The sequence below is a fragment of the Malaclemys terrapin genome, chromosome 21 (genome assembly GCF_027887155.1).
Source record: "Malaclemys terrapin pileata isolate rMalTer1 chromosome 21, rMalTer1.hap1, whole genome shotgun sequence".
NCBI lineage: Eukaryota > Metazoa > Chordata > Testudines > Emydidae > Malaclemys > Malaclemys terrapin.
In genome coordinates, this window is record NC_071525.1 from 15,740,106 (window position 1) to 15,756,894 (window position 16,789).

Here is a 16,789-nt window from a genome sequence, read left to right on the forward strand (position 1 = left end):
TGCATAACAACAGAAATATTTTCACAAGGAGAAAAGAATGGAACAGTTCTCTCCTATGGGGGGGGGGGTAACACTACTGAGAGACAGTGACCCAAAGACCCCACTTCCATAACATGAGAAAGCCAATCTTTTCAAAATTTTATGAAAGAGTAGAATAGAAATGAAAAAAAGCAGCTGCTCAAGTAGGTAAACCCCCATCAAAAAAAAAAACATACAAAACAGTCAAACAGTTTGAGCACCAATAGATCACAAAAGATTTTTTTTTCTATTTTTTTCAATAACCATGTTCTCCCCGGAGGGAGGCGCACCACACCTGGAAGTACTGCAATACCAGGCTGATGCATGGAGTGGAAGGAGCAAGCTCCTATTCCATCTCCCTGTTCCAAAAATCCGTTTAATATAAAGTTCTCACATTGAGAACATATCAGATATTAAACTGATAAGAACAGATACTACACTTGGACCACAGCTCAGAGAGCCGAGAAGCGATACCTTTCCTCGGAACAGCGCGCTCCCCTCGCGCTCCCAGTGCTTTCTATATCAATAGGACTAACTTTCATACCTTCCTAGCTAAGTGGCAATCGCTGCCCCGAAGTGACTCCGATACACTCACTCAAAGCACCAACTCTCCACACCGAATTCTGCTCCCACACAGAGAATTCTCTCCGCCCGCTTCCTTGGGCTCAGCCCGCTGCTCTGTGTTGCCGCCAGACATTGCTGATCTGCATAACCCCGCCCACTGACGTGTGACACCTCCCCTCGCTGTCTGCTGCTCTCCCTGCCTGCAACAGACGCTGTGCGCCACGTGCTGCCGGAGCCCCGCTCTCGGAACCAGCCCGTCGGGGCGCGTCCCTCCGCCACTGCTCCAGCCCCCGGCCCGCCCCGTCCCTGCCCTGCACTCCCCCCGCTGCTGCGCTCAGCGCAGGGAGCCGGGCAGCGAGAGCCGGGCTGGGGATCAAGGGGAGTTTTCTGGGGGCGGGGGGTGTGCAGGGGCGAGGGAATTTCCGGTCCTTAAAAGTGTGGGGGGGGCCACCAGCACCGGAACGTGGCCGCCCCCCTTCCTCCGAGCCCCCTCCCTCACGCTTCGCCTTCACCTGCAGGCCCCGCCCCCGCTCCGCCCCTTCCCCCAAGGCCCCGTCCCCACACCAGCCCTTCCCCCAAGACTCCGCCCCCACCCCGTCCCTTTTCCCCAATCCCCCGCCCTCACTCGCCCCTTCCCCCCATCCCTGCTCCCGGATTGCCCCTCCCCTCTAGGGCCCGCCCCTGCACCGCCCCTTCCCCCGAGGCCCCGCCCCCGCACCAGCCCTTTCCCCAAGGCTCCGCCCTCGCGCCGCTTCTTTCCCCGAGTCCCCACGGCCACGCTGCATTTCCTCCGAGACCCTGCCCCTGCGCTGCCCCTGCCCCCTAATCCCCACCCCTGCACCGCCCCTTTGCATGAGGCCCCGCCCTCGCACCGCCCCTTCTCCCCAAGGCCCCGCCCTCACGTTGCCCTTTCTCCCCGAGCTTCCACCCCCCCGCGCCGCCTTTCCCCGAGTCGGAGTCCCCACCACCACACTGCCCCTTCTCCCCAGACCCCGGCCTCGCACCGCCCCTTCCCCCCAGGCCCCTGCCCCTGCACCACCCAGCGACCCAGGAGCAGGCAGGACCGGGGAGGCGGGAGGGCAGAAACTTCCTTAAGAAAAGGAATCCGGGCCCAGCCTCCCGTTCCCGGGTGCCCTCGGGCACATCACTCAGTCTCTCTGGGCCTCAGTTCTCCCGGCCGGGACATGGGGCTGGCGGCGCTTCCCACTCTCGCCCGAGCCTGGGAGGGGAACTACCCTGCGGATTAGGAAGATGCTCAGATACTGGGGTGATGGGGGAGGGGCGCAGGGGGAGCGTATTAGCACCATTGGTTGGTATATGGAGTCTGTTTGGAAACAAACTATTTCCCTCAAGTCATTCCCAAAACCTGTATTCAGCGATAACCTTGGAAATATTTAACAGAGCAGCGTGGTTTTTTTCCCGTGTCGCCAGCCCCCAGTTCTGCCCCATTCCTGCCACTGTGGCCCCATCTCACCTTCAGACCCTGGCTGGGCGCCTCTGGTGCGGGGGGGGTGGTCTCCTTGCAGCCAGGAGGGGGTGTCTGGTGGGTGCTGTCACCTCTGCCAGAGACCCCCAAGAAACTCACTAGCTTCCTCCACATATGGGGAGGAGCTCCTACTTTCTGACGTGGGGGGCGGGGAGGGGATCGAATCATGACTCTGAAGTGGCAGGGCAACCTCCCCCCCGCCCCCGCAACCCCGCTCAGATTCCTATAGGGGGCTGGGCTGGGATCTCTAGGGAGGGAGACACAGGAAAAAACCGCTGCCATTTTGGAACCCAGGAGTCCTGGCTCCCAGTCCCCCTGCTCTAACCTCTTGATCCCCCCCCTCTGCTCCCAGAGCCAGGCACAGTACCCAGGGGTCCTGGCGCCCAGCCCCCAACCCGCTCTGACCACTAGATCCCACTCCCCTCCCAGGGTGGTGCAGGGGTAACTGTGTCTGTGTCCCAGCTCGGCTAAGGGCCTTGACTGATTTTCCTGAAGTGCTTCCTTCCAAATCCATCACATCAGCACCTTCCCTTCACTGCCCACCCCCGTGTGGGGGCACCAGCACCGGGCCGGGTCGTGATGGGAACTCATCCAAGCTGGCCCTAGGGAGGTGTGTGTGTTCCTGCTGCCCCCTGCTGGAGGGGCTGAGCCCTGCTGTGTGTGTGCGTGTGAGACACTGTGTTTGTATCAGTGTCAGTGTGTTGCTGGGCTAACTGGTAGGAAATGCTTTTGCAGGACTTTGTATCCTGCAGCAGGTCACACACACACACACACAGACCACAGCTACCACACACACAAATCCACACAGCCAGTAACACGCTGACACACAAAGGGACTCACACAATCCCAGACACTCACATACGACACACTTGGGACACACATTAGCCCACCCATCAAAGAGAAACAATCACACTCCCAGCCACACACACACCAGAATATTCACAATCGTGCTCAGAGACACAACCACACACAGTTCACTCCCACTGCTCCCAACACAAGGACCTCCTGTCCCGCACAGCATGTGCCGAGGCCCGTGGAACTCACTGCCACTGGACAGCTACCAATGGGAATGGACCTTTCCAAGAGACCAACAGACATAGCCGTGGCGACGGAGGGGGATGGGCTCCCAGGGGCTGACCCGGGCTGAGACTGGGCTAAAAGCGCCCATGGGTCTGATGTAGAACGGTCTATCCAGCAGGGGGCAGCGTGACCCACACACAAACCCACCAGAAGCACCTTTCTTAGCGGGAATACTTGTGGCACTTTAGAGACTAACAAATTTATTAGAGCATAAGCTTTCGTGAGCTACTGCCCACTTCTTCGGATGCATATAGAGTGGAACATATATTGAGGAGATATATATACACACACAGAGAGAGCTGACACACAAAGGGACTCACACAATCCCAGACACTCACATACGACACTCACATACGACATACAGAGAGCCGTATGTGTGTATATATATCTCCTCAATATATGTTCCACTCTATATGCATCCGAAGAAGTGGGCAGTAGCCCACGAAAGCTTATGCTCTAATAAATTTGTTAGTCTCTAAGGTGCCACAAGTACTCCTGTTCTTTTTGCGGATACAGACTAACACGGCTGCTACTCTGAAACCTTTCTTCGCGGGTCTCCCAGGCCATCCCCTACCCTGCCCCTGGTTGAGTAACAAAGGGGCGGCACGGGACTCTGGGCCCTGTCGCAACCTGGCCCCACCCCCTCGCTCCCACACGCTGGCGGGTTGGGTAACTGCCGAGGGATTGCACAAGAGAGAGTCAGAGCAGGGAGAGAACCCAGGAGTCCTGGCTCGCCCCTCCCCCCTCCACTCCAAACACTAGACCTCACTCTCTTCCCAGGGCTGGGGATAAAACCCAGCAATTCCAACCACCAGCACTCCTCCCAACCACTAGACCCCCCTCCTCTTTTAGGTTTTAGGCTCGCTGTCTCCTCTATCCACCAACCCCACCCCCTCCATCTGTCCATCCCTTCGCTGCAGGTTTTTGGGTTGTCGCCCCTGCTCTGCACTCCCCCAGTGTAGCCCAAGGCCTTCCCTCCCCCCAACCACCTATCCTCTCCCCCCTGGTGCTGGATCATCTGCTTGGCCCCCCACTCCCTCTCGGGGTACACTGTGCGGCGTGGCTGGGGATTGTGCAATGGCCCAGCACCAGGCAACGTAGAACGGAAACCACAGGCCCTGCCCAGCCCCGCCCCACCCGAGCTGCCCTCCAGGTGCATCTGAGCCCAGCGCCCAGCACCTGCGCCCTCCTGCATGACAGGGGGTGAGCTGCAGCCCCCATCACATTCCACAGATGGGCGAAGGAAGGATCAGGCCAGCCAGCCCTTGTAGGATGGTGGAATCGCCACCGGGGTTGACGGTATGGGGGCTGTGACACATGGAGAAGCGGTTGTTACTGCTGCCGGCAGAGGGCAGCAGAGCATGCACATACACAAATGATTGCAAACATACACAAACACCTGCACAAATCCAGTGTCACACTAACACAATCGCTAACAGATGCAAACATGCACAAATCCAGCCAAACGAACACAAACACTTGCACAGCCACACACACACACACAACTGCCCCCCCCCCACAGCTACACAAACACCCATCCAGACACAACCCCTGCAGAACCCAAGACATACAGAAACACGTGCATAAATCCATCCACACACCCACACCCACCCCCCTCCTATACACACCCCTTGGGTCACTGCGACACTTAACACTTCAGTTGGATGCAGTGCCCAGGACCGTGTCTATTCTCTGCCCCCCAGAGCCCGCAGGGGACAGATTGGGGGTGTGGCCGGGCACTGTAGCTATTCCCTGTCCCCCAGGGGCCATAGGGGACGGATTGGGGGTGTGGGCGGGCCGCACTGAGCTGTGGCTATTCTCTGCCCCACGGGACCTGTAGGGGGTGGATTGGCAGCCCAGGGGGCACGATCCAATGCCAGTCAAGGGGGGATAAGAGGTGGGGAGGGGGACGAGGTTTCTGCACCACCCCGTTCCTGGCACAGGCTCCTTCGAGGATTTGCATTTCTTGGTAGTTTTCACCCCATCGCCACTTCCTACCCAGCCCCCTCCTGCTGTGCGAGATGGTTAAGGGGGGGGATGGGAAGAACCCAGGAGTCCTGGCTCCCAGCCACAGCTGTGCTAACGTACCAGACCCCACTTTAACCCAGAGCTGGGAATGGAACCCAGGAGTCCTGACGCCCAGCTTCCCTTCCTCTAACCACTAGACCCCACTCCCGCCCTTTTCGGGAGCCAGGACACCTGGGTTCCATCCAGGCTCTGGGAGGGGAGTGGGGGCTACTTGATAGAGCAGGAGGAGCCAGGACTCCTGGGTTCTATTCTCAGTGCTGCTGTGTGACACTGGGCCTCTGTTTCTCCTCCCAACTTTTTGGGCATGGAGCCTGTAAACTCTTTGGGGCAGGGCTGTCTCTCGCTGCATCTGGCCCAACAGGGCCCTGATCTCAGCTGGGGCAGTGCCTGTCTCTGTGTCTGCGCAGCCCCCAGCATAACGGGGGCCTTGATTCTGCCCCGGTGTCTTTGGGTGCTGATGTTGTACAGATCAATAGTCCTGAATAATAAAGGCGTTGCACCGCCATTGCTATGCAAGGGCTAAATGTGATTCTTATCCCTGTGACACCCCCGTGCACCCTTCCCCCCCGCTCCCCGATTCTCCCCCCCGAGCCCCTTGTGCCACTGCTCTTCAACAGCAGCACAGAAAGCCACCCAGCCCTAGCGCCAAAAGAAGAAGAAGACCAAAAAAAAAAAGCTTTGCAAAAATCGGTCACACCAATAGGAAACCAGCCCCGGCGGTTAGTGACTTCACTTCCCAAAATTAGACGCACACACACACACACACACACACACACACACACAGCTTCGCTCATCCGGCCCCCTTTGCCAATGCACCACCTCTCCTCGTCCATGGAGGTCTAGGCGGGGAGCTCCGTGCGGGAGCAGCGATGGACGGCACCATCAAGGTAGGTTCTGGAGATGCTCCTCCAGGTGCGGGTGTCTTGGCTCCAGCTGGCGCTGGGCTCACGCTGGGCTGCGTTCAGTTCCTCTCTCTGGTGCGTGCCCCGGCTCCACAAACGCCCCCCCCCCTCCGCTCTTTCCTTCTGGTACAAAAAATTTCCTCTTCCTTCCCGTTCGTGGCGGTCGATGTCGCTGAGCTTAAATAACCCAAACCAAACCGCCCCAGAGAGAGACACCCACGACACTGCTCAGCCAAAGCCCCACAAAGGCACATACCTCCCCCTGCCCCCGTTCCCAGGAGCGTGCGGGAAGAGGGTCAGGATCGGGGAGAGCCTGCGTTCCGAAGGGAGGAAATGGGGCGCTCGCCCCCTCCATGGAACATGGGGGTGCCATGGGGCACCTATGGATGGTCCCCCCAAAGCAGGGCAGAAAGGATCTCAGGCCAGGATGGAAATGGGGGGGCCTGTGCCCCCAACTTGGAGATTCTGGGGTGCAACCTTGCTTAACAGGTCAGTCTGTCCTTCTTTCTGTCACTGTCCCATTCTAGCTTTCTCTAGCACTCGTTCGTTCATTCATTCTTTTTCGTTCCTTTCCTTCTCTAGCTTGCATGTTCTTGCTTTCTTTTGCTTTTTTCCCCTTCTACCTTTCATGCTCTTTCTTTCCTTTGTGTTCTACCATTTTTTCTCTCCCTTTATTTCTTTCACTGCTTTCACATTCTTTTCTCTCTCGCTCGCTTGCTGGTTATTTTTTTCACTCACTCCCTTCCGAGCCAGGCAGGTTCTTCTCGCACACAGATTTCGGGGCAGGTGGATTAGTGTTATGTGTTACCCAGCAGCTCCGCTGACAGGTCCATGGCTGGCCTGGGAAGCTGGGAATCTTGTGCACTGCATCAAACCGAAAACCTGTTGGTATCAAGGGAACGAGATCCGTGGCCGAGCCCCCGTTGGATTTTGGAGGCTGCGTTGCATCTTTACCCGAGTGGCAGGGCAGGCATTTCTAGGACTCAGAGCCACTTTGATGGTCTCCAGAATTCTAAGCTCTTTGGGATCGTGCTCGGATACTACATTTGTTCCTCAGTAGGGAGAGACGGGGCTTAAAGCCGGTTTGTACAGTGGGGAGCAAAAGGGGGGCTGCAAGGGGCGGGTGTCCCAGAGCCAGCAAGGAAATCACCAGGTCTATTAATATTGATCCACTGTCATTCCTGGAAATCAGTGGCAGTGAGGCACTGAAATGCCTGGGAAGGTCTGGGCCTGTTGGACGAAAGCTGCTGCACCCGGAGGATGCTGGATCCCCCGGACCTGGTTCTCCAGCCACTTTAAGCACCGTCCGGCGAGACGGAGTTTTAACCAGCCAGGCCGCGACTGGGCTGAGGGGAATTAGCAGCCTTGGCAATGACAGTGGGGGCCCGTCGTCTCCTTGGCCAGCGGCATCTTGGCCGTGCCCAGGGGAATTGTCTGATTTGCACGGTGCTGCGGGGCTTTGCTGGGGCAGTTTCCTGGGGATCGGCCTGGAGCCTGCATATGCCGAGGCAAATGTGCCCAATTGGCTCTTTCTGACCCGGGCGCTGCACAGACAGGCAGGGGGGGTAGGGTGACCAGATGTCCTGATTTTATAGGGACAGTCCCGATTTTTGGGTCTTTTTCTTACATAGGCTCCTATTACCCCCCACCCCCGTCCCGATTTTTCACATTTGCTGTTTGGTCATCCTAAGGGAGAGACAGGTCCTGCCCGGCTGAGATCAGGGCCCTGTTGGGCCAGGCGCTGCCCAGACACAGCGAAAGACAGGCCCTGCCTAAGGACCTCACGGTCTGAACAGATAAAGGGCAGGAGTAGAAACTGAGGCCCAGCGAAGCAGTCAAGATGACATGGTAGGTCAGGGATCAGTCCTGGCTCCCAGCCCCCTTGTTCTAACCCATTGGACCCCACTCCCAGGGCTGGGGACAGAACCCAGAAGTCCTGGCTCCCAGCCCCCTGCCCATTCTAACCACTAGACCCCTCCTCCCAAGGCGGGGGATAGATCCCAGGAGTTTTGGGTCCCAGCCCTCCTCCCCCATCACTAGCCCTCCCTCCCCTCCTAGAGCAGAGTGCAGATTGCTAACTGACAGCACACAAATTCCCCCCATCCAACCAGCTCCCAGCAGACATGATTTGCTTTCACGCAACTTTTGACATCTCTGCCAGTTTCTCCCCAAGTCCAGATTCAGCGTCTGGGCTGTTATCAGGGCAAAACCCGCTTATCACACGGGGGTGGGGTGGGGTGGATCTGAAATGGAAACCGCACAGTCTGTGCCACTCCCTTATTACACGGACTCCCTTCTCCTTGGCTTCCTGGGCTGTTCCGTGGTTCTGGGGACGATGCGGGGAGAGGGGGGGTTCTGCCTGTGTGTGTCTGTCTGTCTTTGTGTGTATATATCGTCCTGTCTCCCTCCCTCTCTCTGGCTCTGTGTATCTGCCTCTGTGTGTGTGTGTGCGTGGGAGGGGGGTTACATCTCGCTGTATTTTAGTTTCCAGGTGACAGCAAATGAAGTCGTGCAAGGTGTGGAAAGGTTGGGTGTTTCATTTGCAGGACGGTGCGGCCTGCTGTGCATGCCGTACAAACACAAAGGGAGGGTCATTCTCAGTGTATGGGGGAAACTGAGGCACGGAGTGATGTAGCAACAGGCACAAGGTGACCTAGGGAGTCTGTGGGAGAGCTGGGCATAGAATTCAGCACCTTCCCCACAAGACCTGCCTTCCTCCCACACAGTGTCCTGGAGCAGGGGAGGAGGGCAAGTTGGGAGCCAGGATTCCTGGGTTCTCCCGCCAGCTGTGGGAGGGGAGTGGGGTCTAGTGGTTAGAGCAGGGGGCGGGTGAGTTGGGAGCCAGGATTCCTGGGTTCTGCCCTGGCTCTGGGTGGGAGCTGGAGGGGAGTGAATAGCTGTGTGTGCAGGAGGGCATGCCCCCCCGCCCCGCAAACCGGTGCCCCAGCCCCCAGCCCATTGTCTGGCCGGATGGGGAGCTATTTAAAGCAGCTCAGGCCAGAGCCTCACTCCCCATCAGGTGGCCTTATCAGGAGCCTAAGAGGCTTCCGGCTTCGTAGCCTCAGGCTTCCTGCCTCGGCTTCCTGTGCTGCTGCCCAACGCAGCCCCGCGCACTGCACACAGCCCCACCCCCACCCCCTGCCAGATCAGACCCACGGGCCCCTCTACCCCGGTATCCCGCCCTGGGTCACATCCACGGGCCCCTCTACCCCAGTATCCCGCCCTGGGTCAGACCCACAGGCCCCTCTACCCCGGTATCCCACCCTGGGTCACATCCACGGGCCCCTCTACCCCAGTATCCCGCCCTGGGTCACATCCACGGGCCCCTCAAACCCGGTATCCCGCCCTGGGTCAGACCCACGGGCCCCTCTACCCTGGTATCCCGCCCTGGGTCACATCCACGGGCCCCTCTACCCCGGTATCCCACCCTGGGTCACATCCACGGGCCCCTCTACCCCAGTATCCCGCCCTGGGTCACATCCACAGGCCCCTCTACCCCGGTATCCCGCCCCAGTCAGACCCCTGGGCCCATCTATCCCAGTGTCCTCCCCTGGGTCAAACCCACGGGCCCCTCTACCCCGGTATCCCACCCTGGGTCACATCCACGGGCCCCTCTACCCCGGTATCTCGCCCTGGGTCACATCCACGGGCCCCTCTACCCCAGTATCCCGCCCTGGGTCAGACCCACAGGCCCCTCTACCCCGGTATCCCGCCCTGGGTCACATCCACGGGCCCCTCTACCCCAGTATCCCGCCCTGGGTCACATCCACGGGCCCCTCTACCCCGGTATCCCGCCCTGGGTCAGACCCACGGGCCCCTCTACCCTGGTATCCCGCCCTGGGTCACATCCACGGGCCCCTCTACCCCGGTATCCCGCCCTGGGTCACATCCACAGGCCCCTCTACCCCAGTATCCCGCCCTGGGTCACATCCACAGACCCCTCTACCCCGGTATCCCGCCCCAATCAGACCCCTGGGCCCATCTATCCCAGTGTCCTCCCCTGGGTCAAACCCACGGGCCCCTCTACCCCGGTATCCCACTCTGGGTCACATCCACGGGCCCCTCTACCCCGGTATCCTGCCCTGGGTCACATCCATGGGCCCCTCTACCCTGGTATCCCGCCCGAATCAGACCCCTGGGCCCATCTATCCCAGTGTCCTCCCTTGGGTCACACCCACGGGCCCCTCTACCCCGGTATCCCGCCCTGGGTCACATCCACGGGCCCCTCTACCCCGGTATCCCGCCCCAATCAGACCCCTGGGCCCATCTATCCCAGTGTCCTCCCCTGGATCAGACCCACGGGCCCCTCTACCCCGGTATCCCGCCCTGGGTCACATCCACGGGCCCCTCTACCCCGGTATCCCGCCCCAATCAGACCCCTGGGCCCATCTATCCCAGTATCCTCCCCTGGGTCAGACCTATGGGCCCATCTACCCCAGTATTCCGCCCTGTGTCAGACCCACGGGCCCCTCTACCCCAGTATCCCACCCTGGGTCACATCCACGGGCCCCTCTACCCTGGTATCCTGCCCTGGGTCAGACCTACGGGCCCCTCTACCCTGGTATCCAGCCCCAATCAGACCCCTGGGCCCATCTATCCCAGTGTCCTCCCCTGGGTCAGACCTATGGGCCCATCTACCCCAGTATCCCGCCCTGGGTCAGACCCACGGGCCCATCTACCCTGGTATCCTGCCCTGGGTCAGACCTACAGGCCCCTCTACCCTGGTATCCAGCCCCAATCAGACCCCTGGGCCCATCTATCCCAGTATCCTCCCCTGGGTCAGACCTATGGGCCCATCTACCCCAGTATCCCGCCCTGGGTCAAACCCACGGGCCCATCTACCCTGGTATCCTGCCCTGGGTCACATCCACTGGCCCATCTACCCTGGTATCCTGCCCTGGGTCACATCCACTGGCCCATCTACCCTGGTATCCTGCCCTGCATCAGACCTATGGGCCCATCTACCCCAGCATCCTGCCCTGGGTCAGACCCATGGGCCCATCTACTCCGGTATCCCATCCCCTCCCTGCCCCCCATATCAGAGCCCTGGGCCCATAGCGATGGAGAGAGGGGTTCATATGGGGATGGATCTATAGCGTCCGGTCACTCCATGCTGTACAGGGTTAGGGTGGTGATGCAAGGCGCCCCCAGCACCTTGTGCCGAGCCAAGTGGCTTGTGCCCACTGCCTCAGGGTATGGTACCTGGCTCCCCCCGTCCCGGGCACACGTGGCATAGGGTAACCCGTGTCCCCTTGCCGTGCTTCTATCTCCCTCAATTACAGGGGCACGGTGTGTAGCCAACAAGGTATTTGCACCCCTCACCAGGCACCGCAGTGCCTCTTCCCCTGTGGTTTGAGTCACATGGGACCCTCCATGGTGTGTGGGGTTTCCAACATTGCAGCTACCTGGTGCCTCGGGGCTTTGATTGCACTGGTCATCATGCGCTGACTGTAGCGCAGCGGTCAGGCAATTGCACTGATTGTGTGTGCTGCATTTGTGATGCACGCAGCACAGCTCTTATGCACTGGGTATGCAATTGCACTGATTGTGCATGTTCTGATTTTGATGCACACGGCACAGCTGCTGTGCAATGACTGTGCAAGTACACTCGTGCATGCTCTGATTGTGATGCAACTGGCACATTCATCGTGCAATGGCTGACAATTGCACTGATCATGCAATTCTCTGATTGGGATGCATGTGGCATGGCCTTGCAATCAGTGTGCAATTGCGTGGATTGTGCATGCTCCGGTTGTGATACGTGCGGCGCATCCTTGGGCATACGCTGACTGTGATGCAGCTGGCACATCCCTTGTGCAATGGGGCCACATTTGCATTGGTTGTGGTGCATGTGGAGTTTGTACTGCTTGGGCAGACATAGGTTGTGATGTGAATGGCGCCTCTGTTGCTGGGAGGGCTGACTTTGTGCACACAAGGGCTTGTGGGGCACGTGTCGCATCCGTCGTGCAATGCGGGGGCCACGATTCCACTGCTTGTGCGTGCACAATACGGGGCCCCTCCGTCATGCTCTGTGCTGCACGACATGGCCCCTGCTTTGGGCCCAGGCAGATGGTTCCACGCATGGGCATCTGCGTCCGCAGGCCGCCTCACCCCAGATGGGCACCCAAAGCTTGTGAAACGTACCCAACCTGCCCTTTGTATGCCACCCCGGCACCTCTGCTGTGCCCTGTGCCAGCTGGCATGCAAGCAGGCCTTGCTTGGAGCCCCCTAAGTGTGCTTTATGCCATTCATGCACATGCTATGCCATGCCCCCTGTGCCCCATGGGCCAGCTGCATGGTACCATGTGCCCCAGTGGCCTTCTGGATTCCTGCGCAGCTCGGGCATCATCGGTGGCCCCTCCATGGCACCCCACGACGAATGGCTTGTGCCACGTGGGATGCCACCCTGCAATGTACTGCATCCCCCCCATTCAGCACTGCAGGGCTGGCACCCAGCTGGCACCACCCTTGGGCACCGCGTCTGGTGCCACGCAGGCACTTCCACGCCACGTTGTGTGGGCATTGTGCCGCTCATGCAACCTCGCCCCGCGTGGGGCACCCTCCGGCGTGCCTGCTCCAGGTGGGTTTTCCTCCATTCCCTGGAGCCCCCCCTTGCCCCTCACAGCTCCTACCCGCCTTTGCAAGAAGGAATGCTGCCTGCAAACTCCGCACAGCGCTGTGTAGAGCAACAGCCTTGGGGGCGGGCGGGCACGGCAAGGGAGTAACCGCAGCCAGGCCCCCCTCCCCCCAGGTCTACTTCTGGATTCACAACTACGAGGACCTGCACGGGGCCCCTCTCAGCAGATTGTCTCACGGGGGCAATTACACCTGCATGAAGTGGGTCTCCGACATAGGGCATGCCTACCTGGCCATATCCCCCACCACCTATGTGGCCATCCTTGGTGAGTAGCCAGTGCCAGGGCGGGGCCACAGCCCTGGGGGTGGAGCCAAGGAGCACAGATGGGAGGTGTCCTTGTCTCACCTACATTCCAAATGGGGGCGGGACCACAGGCCTGGGGGCAGAGCAGGAGAGCACAGATTGGGGGGGTCTTTCTGTCACTGACATTCCAGTTGGGGGCAGGGCCACAGCCATGGGGGTGGTGTAGATAAATTTCTGATAATTTTTATATGACTTTACATTGTGCCTTTTCATATAACCTTGTGGTGGGTCTACCCATGTGTGACCTTTGTTTTTATGGGACTTTGTATCAAAGCCTTCTTTAGAAACTTTGCATTGCCCTTGGTATAATATTATAGCCCCTAAGGACAGAATAAGATAGAAGAAAAATTTCTTTTTGCTAGCAGTAGAACAAGAGCTCTCCCCCCGCCCCCCACTCTTAATCAATTGCCCTGTTGAATGAATGAGGTGTGAATGAGGAAGGCATGAAAGGCAGCACCTCCAGACAGCCTCAACTGTTGGAGAGGGGCTGGGAGCCAGACCCAAGGACAATAAAACGTGTCAAGTGGGCTCATTAAAGACAAGCAGACATACTGACGGCCTCGGGGGTTAGAAGCAAGCACCTTCTTTTGGAAACACCCTCTTTGCAGCATTGGGACAACACTCACAAGAAAGCAGCACAAAGAACCAATGGACACAGACACAGAGTTTAAATCTGGTCTAGATTTGCATAAGAGGAAAGTTGCTATAAAAGTGAGGTGTCTTGCAGAGGACCCCGGGTCTCGTCTTGTCAACATGGGAGCATCGATCCGGATCGACAGAAGCCCGGCTCCACCCCCTCCCCCATCTAACTCACCTGGCCAGTAAAGTTAAGGGGAGCAACTAATTGGTAACAACAAGACGGAATGGGTTTGTGTGTGTGTGTGTGTGTGAGCGTAAGTGTAATATATTATATGCATATAATACAGTGTTAATGAATACATGTATTACTAATAAATGTGGCATTTTGTCTTATTCCCCCTGAAAAGATCCTGTGCAGTACTTTAAGTACAACATTTTGGTGGAGAATGCGAAAGGGGGAGCAAGCATAAAATCCACAGTTATTATAAAACTGGTGTGCACACCGCCAGCTTTAGCAAGCCTGGCACTAAAGAAAAAAAAGTGTAAACTTTCAGTTAATTAACCAAACTCTGAAAAATATAGAAGTTTAGGTTTCAATTGTGTTGTAGAGGTACATACACCCTCAGCCGTAGCAAGACTGAGCTAAAGAGGAGAACTTAGTGTTTCTCACTCTGATCCGGGGAAGGATCTAATCCGGGAAAGAATTTGTATAATTGGTGTATAAACCCTCGGTGGTAGCAGACCGAGTAATACAGAGGGAAGCTTAGCGTCTCTCCCTCTGGCCCAGAGTGGGTTAAAAACATAAAATGCAGATCTTGTTCTGTTAAACCAAACTCTAAAGAATATAGAAGTTTGGGCAGTGTAGTGTGGTTTATGTTTGTTTGTTTTATTTTGTTTTGGTAAGTAATATTGTGGTAATTTCACAATTTTAAAAAAAATGTTTAAGGAACGGAACCAGGAAGGGTGGGGGCTAGTTAAAAACCCCACCCTCCTTGCTAAATTGGTAGTGGAACAAGGCTTGTGCCCATGAAAAAAAACTGTTTATTAAAAAAAGCAAAATCGGGCCCAGGCAAGCAACAAATAGAGAAACTAAAAAACAGGTTGAGTACAGAAAGTTAAAACAGCACTCTCAAATCTTACAGCAGCAGTAACATAAAAAAAAAAAACCATTTAAGACCCCAGAAGGGGGCAGACCTTTGGGACCCCTCTGAAGATTGGAAAGGGGGATATTTGGATAAATTCCTCCTCCCAGGGCCAAAATGCCATTAAAACAGTTAACAACAGTGCCTGCTTCTGCCTCAGATCTCCAGGCCATGGCAAAATGGCTAAAAATTTTAAAACAAAATTTTTTTTTCTAAATAAAGTGTTAACGCCCTTTTACTAAAAAAAGAAAAAATGTACACCCACAAAAAAATGCACCACTTAATTGGCATTTGTGCAGCCCCAAGTACCAAACACACTGTGGCAGAGACCAAGCAGGTTCTGCCAGGGTGAAAGCACTGTGCTAATTTGTTTCCAAGCTTCTATCTTTCAGGTTCTAAACCAAAACATCAGGAGAGCTGGTACCAGCTGAAGAGTTATAAAATACCATGGTTATAGTGTCATGACAAAGTCTGTGTTCAGTGTTCTGTGTTGCATGTTCTGTGTCTGTCTCTGGTGTCCTGTGCTAGCATTGGGTCCAGAAAAAGAGGGGATACTACACTAGACAGGGCAAATGTCTTTTCCTCTCTCTACTTCCCCCATGTCCATCCAATTTATCAATCACCACTTGTGTCCAAAAAACTTTAGTCCCCAGTGCATCAGGGTTATTTTGTTTTGTTTTGTCAGGTTTTCTAATAATCATTTTGTTGTTGGTTTTTTGTTCTTAATACATTTGTATTGTTAGTTACATTTGCCTGTATTATTATTCATTCCACACTTTCCTCTATGCACTCTAATTCTATTTCCCCAAGCCCTAAAGGGTAGTTCTTGGGCCCCCATCACCTGTAAAACCTTGGCCCATAATTGTATGGCCCCATCTTTCATGTCCCTAAAAACCTCTGAAAACAACTGTTAAAAATAAAAAATTCTAAAACATTTTAGCAACTAAATGTTAGTTTAAGTCCAAATCAGCTTAACCTTGCATAACAACTGTGGTACTCCTACAAAATCTTATTTGTTGTGTGTGCTTAAAAATGTCCTGACCTCAGTGACTTTTATTGTTTGATGGCTGTTGCAGCATCAAACTTGGGCCTCATTTTGTTTGTCAATGTACCCAATTTTTGTAATGGTAATGGTTTTGTTGTATTTCCAATTATTATAATTATAATTGTTTGCATTTGTGTTTATGTTATATCTGGTGTTTAGTCAATTGTAATGGTTTTAGTTATATTCACCTGGTTATAATTGTTTGGTTTGTTTGCAACAAATACAAAAAATTTATATGGTGACCACTCAAGAATTCAAGTTTCAGAGTAACAGCCGTGTTAGTCTGTATCCACAAAAAGAATAACAGGAGTACTTGTGGCACCTTAGAGACTAACACATTTATTAGAGCATAAGCTTTCGTGGACTACAGCCCACTTCTTATGGGCTGTATGCATCCGAAGAAGTGGGCTGTAGTCCACGAAAGCTTATGCTCTAATAAATTTGTTAGTCTCTAAGGTGCCACAAGTACTCCTGTTCTTCTTTTTTTCCACTCAAGAATTGTTCTTGAGAGGTCAAAAGGGGGACAATGTAGATAAATCTCTGATAATTTTCATATGACTTTACATTGTGCCTCTTCATATAACCTTGTGGTGGGTCTACCCACGTGTAACCTCTGTTTTCATGGGACTTTATATCAAAGCCTCCTTTAGAAACTTTGCATTGCCCTTGGTATAATATTATAGCCCCTAAGGATAGAATAAGATAGAAGAAAAATTTCTTTTTGCTAGCAGTAGAACAAGAGCTCTCCCCCCGCCCCCCACTCTTAATCAATTGCCCTGTTGAATGAATGAGGTGTGGATGAGCAAGGCATGAAAGGCAGCACCTCCAGACAGCCTCAACTGTTGGAGAGGGGCTGGGAGCCAGACCCAAGGACAATAAAACGTGTCAAGTGGGCTCATTAAAGACAAGCAGACATATCAACGGCCTCGGGGGTTAGAAGCAAGCACCTTCTTTTGGAAACACCCTCTTTGCAGCATTGGGACAACACTCAAAAGAAAGCAGCAC

The 16,789-nt window shown here is 55.4% G+C and overlaps 1 protein-coding gene and 1 non-coding gene across 4 annotated transcripts in view; one reads left to right on the top strand and one right to left on the bottom strand.

Annotated features, from left to right (window-relative positions):
• The window catches only part of LOC128826928 (uncharacterized), a 303,519-nt gene that overhangs the window by 244,952 nt on the left and 41,778 nt on the right, over nt 1–16,789 (top strand). For 2 of the 3 annotated variants that reach the window (XM_054010501.1, XM_054010503.1), the window contains exon 1: nt 5,934–6,063. The exons of the other annotated variant lie outside the window; for it this stretch is intronic. Coding sequence is in view for 1 of the 2 variants with exons in the window: in XM_054010503.1 (XP_053866478.1) it covers nt 6,046–6,063 (18 nt within the window). In the remaining variant the exon portion in view is untranslated. Of the gene's footprint in view, nt 1–5,933; nt 6,064–16,789 lie in introns of those variants that run through there. 3 annotated transcript variants of the gene reach the window in all.
• Nucleotides 298–490, bottom strand: LOC128827572 (U2 spliceosomal RNA). The gene has a single exon (XR_008443000.1). It is a non-coding gene; the product is annotated as a U2 spliceosomal RNA (small nuclear RNA).